This window comes from Debaryomyces hansenii, assembly GCF_000006445.2.
Source record: "Debaryomyces hansenii CBS767 chromosome G complete sequence".
In the NCBI taxonomy this organism is placed as follows: Eukaryota; Fungi; Ascomycota; class Pichiomycetes; order Serinales; family Debaryomycetaceae; genus Debaryomyces; species Debaryomyces hansenii.
This window is the reverse complement of record NC_006049.2, coordinates 1-17,072: the sequence shown is the minus strand read 5'-3', so window position 1 is coordinate 17,072 and position 17,072 is coordinate 1. Positions and strand designations below refer to the sequence as shown.

At 40.1% G+C, this 17,072-nt stretch overlaps 4 protein-coding genes across 4 annotated transcripts; 3 read left to right on the top strand and 1 right to left on the bottom strand. All coding sequences in view use genetic code 12, as the record gives it.

The window, feature by feature from the left end:
* Positions 1 to 3,196: 3,196 nt before the first annotated feature.
* DEHA2G00176g (DEHA2G00176p) lies at positions 3,197 to 3,439 on the top strand (the record flags this gene model as incomplete). Its single annotated transcript, XM_461536.1, has 1 exon — positions 3,197 to 3,439. One exon carries the CDS (start codon positions 3,197 to 3,199, stop codon positions 3,437 to 3,439), a length of 243 nt encoding a protein of 80 aa, XP_461536.2.
* Positions 3,440 to 3,454: 15 nt separating this feature from the next.
* On the top strand, positions 3,455 to 3,829 carry DEHA2G00154g (DEHA2G00154p; the record flags this gene model as incomplete). The annotated part of the gene is made up of 1 exon (XM_461535.1): positions 3,455 to 3,829. The coding sequence occupies one exon, from the start codon at positions 3,455 to 3,457 to the stop codon at positions 3,827 to 3,829; it is 375 nt and encodes a 124-aa protein (XP_461535.2).
* A 193-nt stretch (positions 3,830 to 4,022) lies between these two features.
* Positions 4,023 to 5,597, bottom strand: DEHA2G00132g (DEHA2G00132p; the record flags this gene model as incomplete). Its single annotated transcript, XM_461534.1, has 1 exon — positions 4,023 to 5,597. The coding sequence occupies one exon, from the start codon at positions 5,595 to 5,597 to the stop codon at positions 4,023 to 4,025; it is 1,575 nt and encodes a 524-aa protein (XP_461534.2).
* A 2,934-nt stretch (positions 5,598 to 8,531) lies between these two features.
* DEHA2G00110g (DEHA2G00110p) lies at positions 8,532 to 12,908 on the top strand (the record flags this gene model as incomplete). Its single annotated transcript, XM_461533.1, has 1 exon — positions 8,532 to 12,908. The coding sequence occupies one exon, from the start codon at positions 8,532 to 8,534 to the stop codon at positions 12,906 to 12,908; it is 4,377 nt and encodes a 1,458-aa protein (XP_461533.2).
* Positions 12,909 to 17,072: the final 4,164 nt, after the last annotated feature.

The following is a 17,072-nucleotide window of genomic DNA, read 5'->3' as shown; positions in this document are numbered from 1 at the left end:
AAGGGGAACCTATTTAGGAGGGGTATGACATCACAATCGCTACCCAGGAGCAAGAGTCGACACCGAAGTTCCTTGCTACCAATTATGGTTGGAAGAAACCTGCAAAGGCTGGATTTTTTCAGAACGTTTTCCTGGATATAAAGAGTTGCAAAATTACTTCGAATATGCTGATTCACAAATTCCCGTGAGCAAGGATTATACGTTCGAATCAAATGTCAGCAAAGCAAACTGGGACCAAGCAAATAACATGTGGGATGTTCAAGTTACTGGAAAAGGAGAAGGTAATTACAGATGTAAATACTTGATTCTTTGCATTGGATTTGCTGCTAAAAAGATGTATCCTTCAGGCGTGGACACTCATAAGTTTAAGGATACGTCATTCCATACCGCGGACTGGCCTTGGGAAGGAGTAGATGTAAAGAACAAGAGAGTTGCTGTTGTTGGAACTGGTGCTTCTGGTGTCCAAGTGGTCAAAGAGATTGGGGGTGATGTTAAGGAGTTAGTGGTATTTCAACGTACTCCCAACACTGCACTTCCTATGAGACAAAGAACAGACGACCCTAAAGATAAGGAGACTCAAATGAAGAGAAGAGTTGAATATCCAAATATTTTCCGTAAGTTGAGAGAAACTTCTTACTCAGGTTTTGAGTTCGAGGCTGATTTTCGCGCTTCTCTGGAATGTACACCTGAAGAAATTAAAGAAAAATTTGACGATTGCTGGGAAAAGGGAGGTTTCCGTTTCTGGCTTGGGAATTTCAAAGACGTGTTTGTTGACCTTAAAACTAATGAAATAGCCTACAAGTACTGGAGGGAAAAAGTTTTCGAGAGAGTTAAGGACTCAAGAAAGAGGGAAATATTGGCTCCCGCTAAACAAGTTAACCCTATTTTCACTAAAAGACCAAGTCTTGAACAACGTTACTATGAAATATTTAATCAGGATAATGTCAACATTGTCAACATTAGGGATACACCTATTACCGAAGTTACCGAGACTGGATTGAGAACCTTAGGAAAGGAATATGAATTTGACATTATTATATATGCTACAGGTTTCGACTCAATTACTGGTGGGTTTTATCAAATCGATTTAAAGGGTGACAATGGTGTATCTCTCCAAGAAACTTGGAAACATGGGACCTATACCCATTTAGGTATGACAATTTATGGGTATCCTAACTTATTTTTCATGTATGGACCTCAAGGGCCTAGTGCGTTCTGTAATGGTCCGACTTGTGCTTTAACTCAAAGTGAGTGGATTAGAGATGCGATCAATTATACAGAAAAGAATAAGTACAAAAGAATTATGCCTACATTGGAAGCTCAATTAGGTTGGAAAAAATACATTAAGGAGGGAGCCAACAGCACATTATTACCAATTGCAGATTCATGGTATATGGGTGTCAATAGAGAGGGAAACAAACCCAAAGAATGCCTTCTTTACGTTTATGGTGCCAACAACTATCTTAAGGATATTTCTAAAGAAGCTGAAAATAATTATGAGAATTTTGCATTTTTATAGCTTTATATTGTTTGTATCGATTATTCTATATAAACTTGCAACCCAGTTAAATTGCAATAAACCAATATACTTTTCTTTCGTGTTCACAACATATAGTCTTTGGAGAAGTCTTTCGGATTGTACTTGCATGCATATTATGTACTTTCAGTGAGGAAAGAAAGGATTGTGGAAAATTTAATTCCATTTTAGTTAAGTATTCCGAGACTATTTTTGGCTTTCACATCCCATTCGACATATTTATTATACTTGGATTGTAGCTAAATGAATATATACATATCCAGATAATGCGACAAAAGAAACATGGCACGATCTTATTCATAAGGAGGATAATATGTTAAACTTCCATATTATACCTTGTAATGTATTATTTTTCAGTATCTCTACGGTCATTTATGAGTTTGAAATATAAAACCAGAAAACAAGATTAATTCATTTGACTGAAGTGGTACTTCAGTATCAACTCTTGTCTAGAATACCTAATTTGTCGTCCGAAATACAGCTTTAAAGCTTAATAATGATGCGACAAATCCACATATTGGATATCAATACCTGGCTTTATTTTCGATTTGGTGTAGCATCCAATATTCCAAATGTATCTTTGACTAATTTTGGAACGATTTCTCTCTCAGAAACTTTTGGTTAGACGCTTGAGGATTCATTATTAAGGAGCATTCTCACTGGTGCATTTGAGCTTATAGGTTGTATTTTGTTTGCAATATCAAATAGGTTTATCCCCCATTGTATGGCAATATCTTTTTTTGCGGTGTTAGTTTCATTTTTTCAATCATGTTTGTTTTCATTTGCTCCAGGTAAGGGTTAAAGACTATATGAGTAGTATGTGAGTAGTGTTATTTAATGTGTGTGTCTAGTTACTAAAATCCGGCTTTAACTTACTTTCAATCAAATAAAACGTATACCAAGATGATAACTTCAGCAGCAATCTTCTTCATTTGTTGTTGTGTTGGAAACTTAGTTAATTTTCAGACATTGTTGAATATCAGGAACCAACATATTCTTGGAGAAAGGTGTTAGCATAGTGTGTGATGCAGAAACATTACTTATTCTTGTTGATATATACTATAATTGTTGATTTCGGAACAAGAACAGAGATGAGAAAGCTCTTCTGTTAGATGAGCTAATCTAATGCGATTTGCAAATCAGAATTTGCAGATTTAACGAATAAAGAAAGCCCAGTATTCATGTATTAACTTTGAATATATACATATATTCATTGCAAAAACAATATTATAGTTTCTGAACTTTTATTAATAGCCTAAATAATTTTTAATAATAATGAATATAACTTTTGCAAATCTTCATAGTAACGATTTCCTTGTTTATTGTATTAAATGCCAATAATCCCCTTTATAAACAAGCTTTAATTAACTAAGACATTTCCAATGGCTCTTTGTATCCTACTTTAGAATTAGTTAATTTTATTTAATAGTAGTACTCAAAAAGTAACCTGAAATTACGAGAGGAATGGATGTTATTTATAAATTTATTCTAAGACTGATGAAGATTATTTAACAAACTTGGATGAGCTAGTACCAAAAGACAGGATACCATTCATGGAGTACGTACTTCATCAATGCGATTGGTTTACGCGCCCAAGCAGTTTATGTGTCAAACGCCTGCATTATATTGAATGTTATAGGAAAGGCGAGGCGGCACAACATGTCTATTAGGTCGCCCGAGCTGGACCCAGACAGGGCGTTGTTGAATACCGACCTGCACAGGATCATGATGCAAGTACGCACTCATTACTCGCACATTGGAATGTCGTTGGCCCGCGGTGAGGGCAACCTTTCCCCCCTAAATTTCACGACTGGTGTTATTTTCAACGCCAGCGGGCACGAGCTGGACGGAGATGACTCGCCGCACTTTTTGACAGGTTCTATAATCTTGCACGAACCATGATATTCGACAACCGGAATGAAGAAGAGTTGGATTACTCGGTGGATCATGCGCAGCTCAATAATGGGATGGCGTCTTTTACTGACTGTGACCGAGTACAGTAGATATAAGCATGGAATTCTCTATCTGAAATATAACGGTGACATCTCCTTAGACAGGAAGAAGTACACCGAGTTGTCGCTCATTCTCATCACACTTCTCCATATTCTGTGCTTGCCGGCGCGGTCCAGAGATCAATCAATTAACGGAGATGGGAACAAGCTTTTGGTTTCGAGGGTCAATTTTCTCGGTAGCACGCACGGTTCTTGCTACTTGTACAATAAGTTGGCCAATGACAAATACCCTATCATCCGGGAGACGAGGCCTTATTTGTCGAGGTTGATCATGTGGTAGCTTGTGCATAGGCGGATCTATCTTGAGGAAACGCAGGTGAAGGATGAAACCAAGTTCCCCATCTATGCGGCTCCCATTACAGTACATCTTTTGACAACTAATGAAAAATTGAGTGATTTCAAATAGAAGGAATTATTATTATTATTTTTCTTACATACATCGACATATTTAACTAAATCTAAAAGAACCAAAACTAAACAGAGCTATTCTTCTTTTCAGTGAGTGACATTCGTGGAGAATCTTTATACACGGTGTTCACTTCATTATTTAAAACAGCATTATCACCTGCCATCTTTATATCAGTAATATCTTCACCAAAAATCTGTGCCACTTCTTCTAATCCCAATCCTTGTGTTTCTGGAAAGAAGAAATAAACTACGCAAGCTTGAATAAATACCCACACACAAAAAACAATATAATACTTCCATGAAATAGCATCCATTGCAATGTTGTTGACATAATTGTTATATAAAACCCATCCCTGACTCGTCAAACTGTATATCAATGAGGCCTTACTTCTCATGGTATAAGGTACAACTTCCGTCATGTATGTAAAACCAATTGGAGATATCGCATGGTAAAATCCATAAAATAAATAGATTATGGCGACAATACCTCTCCCTAACGATTTATTCTCGAAATTTGTTCTCTCATTTATAGAAGCCAATACGATCCAAACAATAAACGTTGCACACATTAACAAAAGGCCGCTTATTATCAAAAGTCTACGTTTCATCCTTCCAGCATATGTGGCAAAAACAATTCCCCAAACCCCACCGTAAACAGTCAAACCAATGTTAATTTTCAATTTTTGGACAGGCTCAGTATACCCAATGGCTTCAAGAACAATCGAAAAGTAGTAAGAAAGAAGTGAGGAACCACACATTTGTAATATTGTTGCCATTGCAAAGGTAAGAAATAACCTATGTAAGAATGCTTTAGATGAGAACCATACACCCCACGAAAACTTCTTACCAATCAGTTCTTTAGCAATTGCCGCTTTTATTTCTGCCATTTCGAACTTCACCAATCTACTATCTCTATCACCGCCAGCATGATACTTAGTCAAGACTTCGTATGCTTGGTCTTCTTTACCATGTGCTATAAGCCATCTTGGTGACTCTGGACAAAGAAAGGTCAAAATCAATTGAATTATCGGGAATACTGCTTGCAATAATGAAGGTAGCCTCCACGACCAGTTATTATATTTCATGTCTGACATGTATGGACCCCAAGTAAATAGAGCTGCTAAAAATGCCCCTGTTGGAAAACTTGCTTGAAGCATACTTGTCATCGCTGGTCTTTGGGATGGGAAAGCACATTCCGCTAATATAGGGGCAGACGCAATTCCAGTTGCACCAGAACCAAGACCTATTATAATACGAGACGCAAGAAACATTCCAAAATTTACAGCGCCAGCTTGTATTGCTGCCCCAATAATTGTCAAAATAATTCCAATCATAAGCATGTGCCTTCTTCCTATACGATCACCAACAAGAACAATAAAAGGCGTAACACATAAACTACCAATAGTAGTACCATTACTTAAGGTACCTAATATACCACCTGAAGGGTGGTTAAAATAACCTTCCCAACTTGGTAAAGTTTGTAAGTTACTCATCATACTTCCATCATAACCTACGGTAATCATACCAAACACAGCACAACCTAAGTAAATGTTTAACTTCAATAGGTGAGGATATTGAAACCACCATTTTGTTAGTTTTGGAGTGACATCTTCCAACGTAAGCTCGTGGTTCTCATCCATTGCAGGATCTATATGTGAAATCAGTATTTCGCTCTTATATTTTTTATCACAATTTGTGCCTGTCATAATAACCAAAAGTTGATAAAACGAGGATTAACTTGGGCTTAGCATGGGAATAGTACTTTTTATATTTGTCTTCTGTAGCACCCCATCTGTTTGAGTAAATATCTCCAAAAAGTATTTAACTCTTAAATGACTATTGATAATGTGTAAATTAAATCATTCATACAAGACTACGATGTTGATGTGAGATTTACTTCTTCTTTGTTGCGGTAATGCCTTCTGTTTAACTTGAAGATGAGGAGAAAATCTCTGAATTATCGCTTTCATCATGCATCCCCCACCAGAAACGATAAAATGCGCTTGGGGTTTGACAACCCACTGCGTGGAACTACAGAATTAAGATCCTGCATAAGAATCAATTTCCATTTCAACGTACAGTTGGGCACAATAACAGTAAAAAGTCTATTTACGAGACTTTGTCTACTGACTCCACTTTTTATCGAAAACATTTGAACCAGGTTTTTTTAACGTTTCCTCGGAGTTTCCAAAATTTTTATTAGAAACTATATTATTTTGTGGAGACTCCCCCACTAAAAATGGAAAAACAAGCCGAACAAAAAAAAAGATTGTATGTAGGTCATTATCGCACAAAAAAAAAAGGTAATAACCTGGTATAGCTGCTTACCTACTAACACATTTAAAAAGTTATCACGGGGTTGCAGGGTATAGTTAGAAATAGTCAAAGTCTATTAATTTAACGAAAATGAAAAGGGAAAACATTAAGAAGCCGAATCAGTAAATTGGAACTTTGAAAGCATCAAAAGTGTATGTCCAAGAATCGTAAGACATCTGGTCATAAACACAGTCATAACTGGAATTACTTTTCCAAAATGGACGAAGTGGCCATTTGCAAAGAAGCTGAGATTCTCCTTCATAGTTACCTGAAGAGACAGTTGAATTAAGGCCGGATGGTTTCCTATCTTTTTCAACCCAATCTATAATGGTTTCCATATTAGATTCTGGATATGGGCCTGGTTGCAAGCTATTTGTATTACAATGAGCAGCACCAGGTACTAAATAAAATTGATACCAGTTGTCAAGAGCAGTGAGCGATTCGTTGAAAGACATTTCACGGTACATAATAGAACGAACACTTATGCAGTAGTGAACTGAAGAAGCGGCAGGAACACTTGGATCAGATTCGCCGTGATAGTGTAACAACTTTCCTCCATTAGAGTAAAATGATGTTAAGTCAGGTATTGTGGTTTGTAAAGAATCCAAGTATCTATAGTAACCGGTGGACATCCAATCAACCAAAGTATCATAGGTAATGTTATCGAGGGATGAAAGGTTATCAATATTTAATAATTGAATAAACTTTGTAACGTATTCCCCTCCAGTGTATGAGATATTGAGCTCCCAAGATTCTGAATCTTCACTATATTTAGTTCACCATCACTAAGCTCAGAACCAATTTGCCAAGAAAGATAAGCTCTTTGACCAGCAGAACTTTGAAGGCCTTTATAAATTGCCTGAGCAACAGCGACTCCCTCAGCAGTAACTGTACCGTTTTGTTCGGGTTGATAAGAGGTAGTACTACCTTCCGCTCTTTTACTAAAACTAAAACCAAGGGAAGTACTATTTTGAGCTCCACAATAATAAGGTCTCCAATTATAGAGCTCAAATTAAATTTAAGCATACAGAGATCTGTTCTGGAAATAACTCCATCTATGCGACCATCGAGGGAATCACAGGCAGCTATTGTAGCATTAACAATTTTACTCAATTCACATGGAGGTGGGAAGTAGTTCAAACCTTTTTCAACCATGGCAGGGTAAACATAATTGACCTGTTGTTGAGCATATCTGAAGGCCGGGGCACCGACAACAACGCCATCATACAACTCTCCATACCTTTGTATTTGACTCATACCTTCACGGCCACCATCGGAACAACCTTCAAAGTAAGTTTAAAGCTTTTCATCATCAGACATTCCGTAGAGAACACTGGTGAGGAATTTACCGATGGTGGTCATTTCACCCAATCCTTGATAAGAGAACATGTAAGTTGCATCCCAATTGATAGAACCATTGCCAAAAAGAACCACCTCGTCATATGATGTATAGAAGGCATCGTAACCAGCATCAGTGCAACCACCTGCAGCACCATAGGGAAGACCACTAGTAGAAGAACTATTGAGGCTATAACCACCTCCACCAGCAACGTAAAATCTATTCTCGAAGTTAGAAGGATCCGGTAACGCATAGTTAAGAACAACCGTATCGTTTTTTCCTGTATGTGCATAAGAAACAGAGATGTTACAATAGCTGTAATTAGAACTTTCAGCGACATTAACTTCCACAGATGTTGGAATCATTTCAATACCAAGTAAAGTCCCATTCAGAGGCAACGAGTCCCGAACATAAGAAATAGAGCATAAATCATTAAACGAAGAGTTGGTGCTACTGTTATTTGAAGATAAATCTCTTTTGAATATAAGGCTAGTACTTGTAATTGTAGCAAATAAAGTGACAATAATCAACAATTTCATTATCATTCCTAATTATATTAAGTAAATAATATTGAAATTTAAACAGTTACATCTTACTTGCACCTTTATATATTTTTATTTTCTTGTCTCTCATAGGATATGACATGACTTTTTCAAAACAAGGCTAACAATTTTTGATTAGTATACATATGCATTATCTTTGTTCTTTAAATGCCGATCGTTTGTTACATAGTCAACACAGGGACGCTTTTTGGGGTGTCGTGTCGAGTGTCTAGGGTTTATGGGGGTTTATTGCCGTTTTGGGAAGTGTCTAGGGTGTAGAAATAGCTGGATATGGCTAAGCTAGTCCAAGCTAAGGATTCATCTGTTGATGCGGCGCGCTGCAAGTTACCGTTTTGGGTGTGAACTTTTTTCTTTTTATGGTGGCCAACGGATACCACCATAAACTGAGCCAGCGTCTGAGCCAGCGTCTGAGCCAGCGTCTGAGCCGATCAGGATTCTGGACCAGCACGACTGCCCCGAGCCAGCCATTCAATCCAGCACTTCCAGTCCTCTTAAAGCCAGTATGTTTCCTCCCCAACTTTATTATTTCTTTTTATTTTCCCCCCCCAAAAAAACAAAAAAACCACAAAACCATGTCTGTTCTTGATGATGCTAACTTCCCCTCGATGGAGATGTTTTTCGAACGGTACGGTGATGACGGGGTCCAGGAACCCCGAGACGAACATTACATGCTGCATGAGGAATACGAGGAGACGTACGCAGCGCAATTTAGCTACGAATTCGGGCTGACTAAAGACACCAAGCTCCGTGATGTGTCCGAAACACCCATCAACTATGATGTCAGTGATTACTACTTTGACCCCCAGCTAGGGTTGGGCATCCACAAGGAGATCGGACTTGTGGTGGTGTTCCACCGAGACCCCCGGAAAAACTATATCATCCGGTCGCTTTTATTTGAGAGGTACGCACAGGCCATCATGTGCAAGATAACACTGTTCCGCGGGGCCTTGCAGTTGCTGCGGGCCAAGGACGAGCTCAGTCTGAAGCTTGTGCTCAGTTGCGAGATGGGTGAGCCAGGACTCGAACACGCCCGCGGCAAGCTCAGTCCGCAATGCATGCCGCTCCAGGCCGTGCCCATCCACTTTGGTTTTGGCTGCGGCTGCGGCATCATCAGAAGAAGGTATGGCGAGTTGAGTCGCCACTCATGCATCCAACGGGACTCGATCCGACCCATGGCGTTCCAAAAGTTCCCGCAGAGGTATGGTCTCCGGCCTGCCAACTTTGAGGTTTATTGTCCCACCGACGACGGCTATGTGGAGGCCCGCGCCAGGGATGGTCCTGCGTCGTCGTCGTCGTCGTCGTCGTCGTCGTCATTATCAGGGACTGCGACAACCGTCCAGAACCACCTGCGGACAACCACTGTGCCCGACCTGCAGCACCATCCGTTGGTGAAAAAGATTCTCCAGGAGGTGGACCGAGAAATAGTGGACATCCAGGTCAAAGGTATGAAGGAGGCCAATTTTGTTCCGAAGATAGCCCAGCTCTTGGTGGGTGCCATGACACTTTTCAGCGCCAACATCAACCATGTCAATCTTGCGGGACTCGAAGTGGTGCGACTTTTCAAAGGCGCCGCCAATAACACCGGGCGCGCCTCCAATAACTTTAACCGCCGCCCATCTACGTATTTCCGCGCAGTCCAGACATACCTGACGTGCGTGCAGTACAGCAAGTACATGGCCGAGCTAGTATACATGGTATTGATGTATGGACCCAAACCTGCGGCCTCCTTGGCGCTCACTGAGATGCTTGATAAGTATAGAGACGATGAAGTTGTGTTGGAGGTCAATTCCCGTGATTATCACAATTTGACAGGCTACTCGCAGTTCATCACGGCCGAGGAGCGCACGCGGATCTTGGACCAGACGTTTACCGAGTCGTCCCTTCGTGACATCGACCAGCTCGTGCATTGGATCATGGACCACTGCATAAGAAAGGAGTTCGACGAAAACCTTTCTGTGGCGGGGGATGAGCAGCAGCAGCAGCAGCAGCAGCCAGATATCGATATTGAGAGTGATGCCATAGCCGCGGGTATCTTGGATGAGGACGGCGACGACAACAATGAAACCCCAGAGGTGTATTTGGAGGCCATGAACACAACAATGTCGTCCTCGCAGCAGCAAACAGCTGCTGAGTCTTTGGCCAGTTTGTACTATCCGGTCTATGGCGTCAACAATAATGCCGAAGAAGAAGAAGAACAAAATACGTCAAACGAAAATGCGTTTGTGGTGTACCTTGGGTACCTAGGGGCTAAGTATCCGACCAAGCAGTATTGTCGGTCGTTGAGCGGAATATGCTATGTGGCCAAGACGTGTGTTTTGTTGGATATCATCAAACGGGCGCGCACCCGCCGCGTATCGCTTCGAGACGCTGAGGATCCGTCTGTTGTGGACACCGGTCTGTACCGCATATTGGCCCAGGTGCGCACCCATTATACGTATCTCGGGCTATCGTTGGCTCGAAGCGAGGGTAATCTCTTTCGCCTCAACTTTTCCACGGGAGACATCTTCAACAGCGACAACGTGGTTGTGGGCCACACGAATATGATCAGCAAGATATTCGGCCGGTTGTACGACCTTGCACAGGAAACCATCCAGGATTTGTCGAATGGTGAAGAATTGGACTACTCCGTTGACAACGCTCGGCTCAGCGACGGGATGGTTTCGTTTACGGAGTGCGTGAGAGTACCGCTGTATTCGCGATATAAGCACCGATTGCTCTCGATCCATAACAACAACATCGACCTGTTCCGGAAAGCGCACACCAACTTGTCGCTCATCCTCATCACGCTCCTCCATATCCTGTGCTTGCCGGCACGGTCAACTGAAATCGACCGATTATCGGTGGAGGGCACGTCCAAGGAGTATCGGGGTGTGTACTTTCTTGGCCCCACGTTTGGGTTTTGCTATAACTATAACAAGTCGGCCAATTCGAAAGACCCCATCATCCGGGAAATCGGTCCTGAATTGTCGTTGTTGTTTTTGTGGTATGTGCTCGTCTTCAGGCGGATGTACGTAGAGCTGTCGCGTGTGGAGAGCAGTGAGAAGTTGTACCAGTTTGATGCGATGCTGCCGGACAAGATCCGGAGAGGAGTCCTGTATTGGTTCACGTACGGCATGAATAACCAGCGCGAGTATAAGTTCTGTGAGGTGCGCCAGATCCTCAAGCGGTGCATCGAGTTCCATTACACCAAAAGCGTGACTGCAGATCTCGACATGTACCGTCTGGTTTACGAGACCATTGCGCGGACCCTGGGCCATTCGGTGGCCACGTCCACGGAGCATTACGGGACGATTGCGAATTATCCGCCATCAGTCAACGCCGCCGATGTGCTCCGGTCCCGTCATTTGGGCCAGGTCTGGCATCGGCTGGGGTTGCGTCGGAAGTTTATCGGTTTCGAGGGTGAGGTTGTTGAGCCGGAGGGTGAGCCGGGTGATGTGGATGAGGTGGTGGCATCTGATGTTTCAATTGACCCGGCTAGCCCTGTCAATGAAGAGGTTGAGGAAGTTGAACCCTTGCGTGATGATATTGGCGGGAATCCTGTTTATGCAGATGACGAGGTTGAGGAAGTTGAACCCCTGCGTGACGATATTGGCGGGAATCCTGTTTATGCAGATGACGAGGTTGATTCTATTTCGGATATGCTTATGGAAATTCCTCGCATAGATTATAATAGGGCTGTAGGCTCTGATCCTACGCCTGTTCCTCCGCTTGAACCTTCTGCTGTTTCACCTTCTGAACCCCCAGCTCCTTCTCGTTCAGTCCCTGTTTCAGCTCCCGACGCCCCTCCAGTGTCTGTTTCGTGGAACGATTCGAGCCTCTCCCCAAACCACGCTTCGTCCCCTTATGTTCACCAGCTCCCAGGTTATCGTCCTCCCTTCTCACCTCCCTACCACCACGCTCCTGTATCTTCTGGGTTTGCTTTACCTCCGCAAGATGCATATCTAGGCGCGCCGTTATATGATGCGCATGTGTCTCGAGAAGTGCTTCTGGGAGCGAGAAAACGCCATAGTCGAGAAAAAAAGGAAAGCAAAGAGAGAAAAATGGAAAGGAAGAGGAAGGAGAAAGAAAGGATCAGTAAAAGAGAGGAAGATATCAGGAAAAGAGAGGAAAAGATCAGAAAAAGAGAGGAGAAAGAAAAGATAAGGAAAAGAGAGAAGAGAGAGAAAAGGGAAAGAAAACGGGCAGAGGAGAAACGAGAAAAAGAAAGTGCAGCCCTAGCTTCTCCTGTCACCCCAGTCAGGACCCTAAAAGTCAAAGACGTCCATCTATATCTGTCTGCAACGAGTGGCCGGTTATTCCGTAGCGAAAGCCCATCAGGCCCCTCAGGCCCTTCAGGCCCCTCAAGTCCTCGAGCCATGCCATCGGGTCCCCCAACGCCGAATCTGAGTGCCAGGCGGGTGCACCCCCTTATCTATCAATCGCGCACGCAAAGCCTGGCCGTTCCTGGGTCTTCCCACCCAACGCGCGTGCAAAAGCAGCCAAAGCAGCCTCCCAGCGCGCGCTCTTTAGGATCGCCTCCCTCGTTTCCCGAGACGCCGCGCCGGTCCTTGCTTTCTCCCCAGCATCTCCGCCAAAGAATAACGGAGAGTTTGCAGGCATCGCCGTTGGGAAGGTTCTTTGCTCCGTCAGATTCCCCTAAAAGCGTTGCTCGGAAAGGGCCCAAGATCCCTAAGAATGATCCTGTGGTGGATGATCTGGATTATCTGGAGCTGGATTATCTGGATGAAGATTAGTCGGGAATATATAAGAATAGATAATTATATTATTGGAAAAATCCCAGAAAATTGTTAAATATATAGAAAATATAAAAAAAATTATTTGAGCCAGAAAAAGGGCAGCATAGTGTAGAGAAGAGTATTAGTAGATGAAATGGGTAGCTTCCTCTTCGGATAGGCGTATATGGGGTGGTATATCGGGGAGAGAAGTTGGCATAAATAGCAATGCTCATAACCCTGGTCATGTGATGATAAGAAGTTGGCGATCGTGCGAGAATGTCGTGGAGTTATTAAATTATGATTCGGTTGTTGTGGATATGAAATTGTGTATATGAGTGGATGCTTGATTATTAAGAGGGCGATATGGAGAAGAAGCTGGGAAATAAGGGTATTATCGTTAAGTTATATAGGCCGTAATTTAAGAGTTATGCGGTTTAGAAGCCGAATAAATAGCAGATGGGAAATGAATGGATTGATTTAAGATGAGAGTGTAAGCATGAAATTGCGGAGTTGTTGAAGAGAAATTGAATAGAATAAAAGAGGAGGGAAAATAAGAAGATATTGTTGTGATGCGAATGGAGAATAGCAGTTGGTTTAATCGTGAGGAGTTAGTAGCTTGGTGTGAAATATGGAATAAGTAGATAAATAAAGAGGAAAAGGTTATTTTGAAGCGATTTAGTAATGGTAGATGGCTTGATTGGCGTTATGATCGTTAAATGAAATTGGAAGTGGATTGTAGCTTTGAGTCTGGTAAAGTTTGTAGTAGAATAAGAGTTGAGAATTGAGATTTATGAGAGAGGTAAATAGCCGTAAGATAAGTATTTAAGCAGAAGCGGGAATGAAGCGATGAGGCGAGGGAAGTATTTTAATAAAGCTGGGCGATTAAATGAATGAAAGAGAGTTGTCGTGGAGAATTGAATTAAGCAGGGAAATGTTAATCCGTTTAATTGCTCGTGAAGGGGAGGCGAGATGGAGTTTTGAATTGATTTGGATAAAGATGGCGTGTTTTAGTGAAGCGAGGATGATATTCCGATAGAATGGGTGTCGTATAAATTAATATGTGGCCGATAGTTTATAGAATATTGAGGTGTATGAAGGGGGGGAGAAGGGGAGAAGGATAAGGTTGAAGCGGGATGGAATATTAAAGTTAAGGGGTATAAGTTGGTATGCGTTATTTAAGCGTTATGGATTGTAGAAATTATGCTGATGTTATTGTTATGGAGCTGAAATAAATAGCCGGTTTGAAAAAGGATGAGGCGTGAATAATGATATGTGGTGGGAAATGAGAGGTGGTGTAGTAAGCGGGTATGGAGGAGATTTAGATAAAGTGCGTTGATATTGTAAATAAAAGGGAGTATTAATTTGTTTGAGTTAGGGAGGTTGGAATGAGGAGCGGAAATAGAATATGAAGAATGAGAAGATAAAGTGAGGCGGTTGGTGATATTAGCGGTGTTGGGATAGTTTAAATTAATGAATTGGCGTGATATGATATATATAGTTAAGAATTATAATGTATTTTGATGGAGTAGGTTTGTGAGTAATGAAATTGGAATGTTGAATTGGTAGTGTTTATATATAAGTAAGAGGGCCGGAGAAGAATTGGTGGGGCTGATTAATTTATAGAAAGGAAATTTAAATTGAAAAATGATGTTTATTAGATTAAATTTATTTATTTGGAGTTGAAAGTAGAGTTAGCAGAAGTAGTAGTATTTGAGATGAGGTAAGAGAAGGAAAATGATAAGATGTGGAATTGAGTTGAATATGGGAGGATTAAGGGGAATTGAAAAATGGGAGAAGTTGGAGTAAAATATGAAGTTTATAATGAATTTAGCGGTGTGTTGAAAAATAAATGAAATTGAAAGAATAGGCCGTTGGGATGGAGATGGAGAGATGTTTAAATTTAAGGGTTGAAAAAGGTTGAATTGAGTGTATGAATGGGTTAAGAATAGAATAATGGGAAGGAGTAATAGAAAAGGTGAGTATATGTTGAAGTTTGTAAATATAAATGGCGAGTTAATGTTAGAGGGTTGTTAGGTTGGCGCATTGAGTTATGTTTGAAGGTTGGAATGAAGAGATTGAAAGGGAGGTATGGTGTATAATGAAATGAAATATTGAGGAATATGGGCTATATAATGTGAAATAAGTTAATTAATATGAAGAGGTTTATTGGAAAAATAAGTGAATTGTGGAAAATGATATTGAATTTAATTTAGATCGCGTAGTTGGAAATTGTATGATAATAGCGAGATAATTAGTGTTTAAAGCGGTGAATGGGTTGAAGTAAGAATTAATGGAATTATATAAATATATGGAAATGCGGATAAAAGGGGTTTAGTATATGATATGGCGTTGGGATGGTTGAAATTTGGCCGGCGAAGAAGTTAAATGGAAGTGTATATTTAATGGAGATTTGAATTGAAAAGGGCGTATGGCGTTTGGAGCTATGGTGTTATTATGAGATATAGAATAGAATAGAATATAATATAGATGGAGTAATTAAAATGCGATATTGAGAGTGAAATATGAGAATGATATTGGATTTGATTTATGTTAAAGCCGATAATTGAAATGGTAGAGATATAATAGCGAAGTTTAAGCTGTGAAGAAGTTGAAGTGTGTAATTTATGGGGTAGATAGGTAATATATATAGATGGATAAAAGAGGTTTATAAATGTATATTATATGGCGTTGGGATGAGGATTGGATAGATATATTAATAGGCGGTATAGTGGGATATGCGAAAGAGTAGGTATATGAGAGATTATTTAGGAGAATGTAAATAATAAAAGAGAGCCTTATATGGAAAAATGTATTTTATCGTATGATAAATGAATGAAATGGAGTTAGGATGGATGGGATTGTGAGAATTGGATTGTTATAAATTGTGCGGTAAATGATGAAATTGAAATTAGGCGTGAAACGAATTGAGTGCGAAAAGAAAAGCGAATTGAATATAGATGGATATTGAGGAGTGTGAGAATTTTATTAAAGTATATAAATAGATAGGAAGATGGTTATTGATTTATATTGAAAGGAGATTTGAAAGTATATGATAATGAATTGGATATTAAAAGCTATTTTGAGGAAGTTTTGAAAATGTTGGTTTTATTAAGTAAAGAGGATAATATAGATTGAAAAGATAGGTTGAGGTTCGATTAGTGTTAATAAGGAATAAGGAAGGAATAAGGAATGAAAGGTATGTAATATAGAGGAAATTGGATGGATTTAAAGGGGAATATGATTGTGATGAATGGATAGATAATAGAGGTTTTTATATAGAAATATGAAGATTGAGGTGTTTAAGAGGAGAAATATTTAAAAGAAGAGATTGGAGTGGGGGGATTAAATAAATGAGATAAGGAAGGAGATTATAAATAATTAAATGGGAGTGTAATTAATTTAAGAGTGAATTATGGGTTTTGTGAGATTATGGTTATTAGTGCGAAAATATATAAAAATTGAGAATTGATAAATTAAAAGTGCGAAATAGAATGGGGAATTAAGTTGTATTATAATTGAAAATATTATATTGTGAGAAGTGGTAATGTTTATATTTGAGTTATGATTAATTGAATAGATATTTGATATGTAATAGGGAATGTATTTATAGGATGTTATATTGAAGAGGAGAAGTGGTAGGTAGGTTGAAATATGAGAATGGAGAGGAGAATTTATGAGTAGAAAAGAGAAATAAGAGGGAGTTGGCGGAGGGAGTGATAGGATAGGAGTAGTATATAGATGTATGTAATTAGAGGGAAGGTAAAGATAATGGATGAGAGAAAATATGAATTTTATTTGAGTAGATAGTATTAGATGAGTTTTATAAGAGAAGATGTTATTTATTAGAAGCGGTGCTCAGATGAAAGTATATTAATCAAGGAGTGGTGATTAATGATGGAAAAGTTGATTGGGCATTACAAGAAGAAATGGGAGAAGGGTTTAGATATTATATGAGGAGTGGTAGAAAGTGGCAAGTTTAATTTATGGTAATGTACAACGGAAGCATTGGAATTTGGTCCGATGATGGAAACTATAGAAGGTATTGAAATGGGTAAAAGGAGGGATGAAATGGAGTATCATACCCTATCTTATTAGGAGGAGCCCAGACGATACCTAAGGATAGCGGTCCAGATAGATCGGGTGTTATAATTTGAGGAATGGACTCTCCAGCCACCCCTGCCG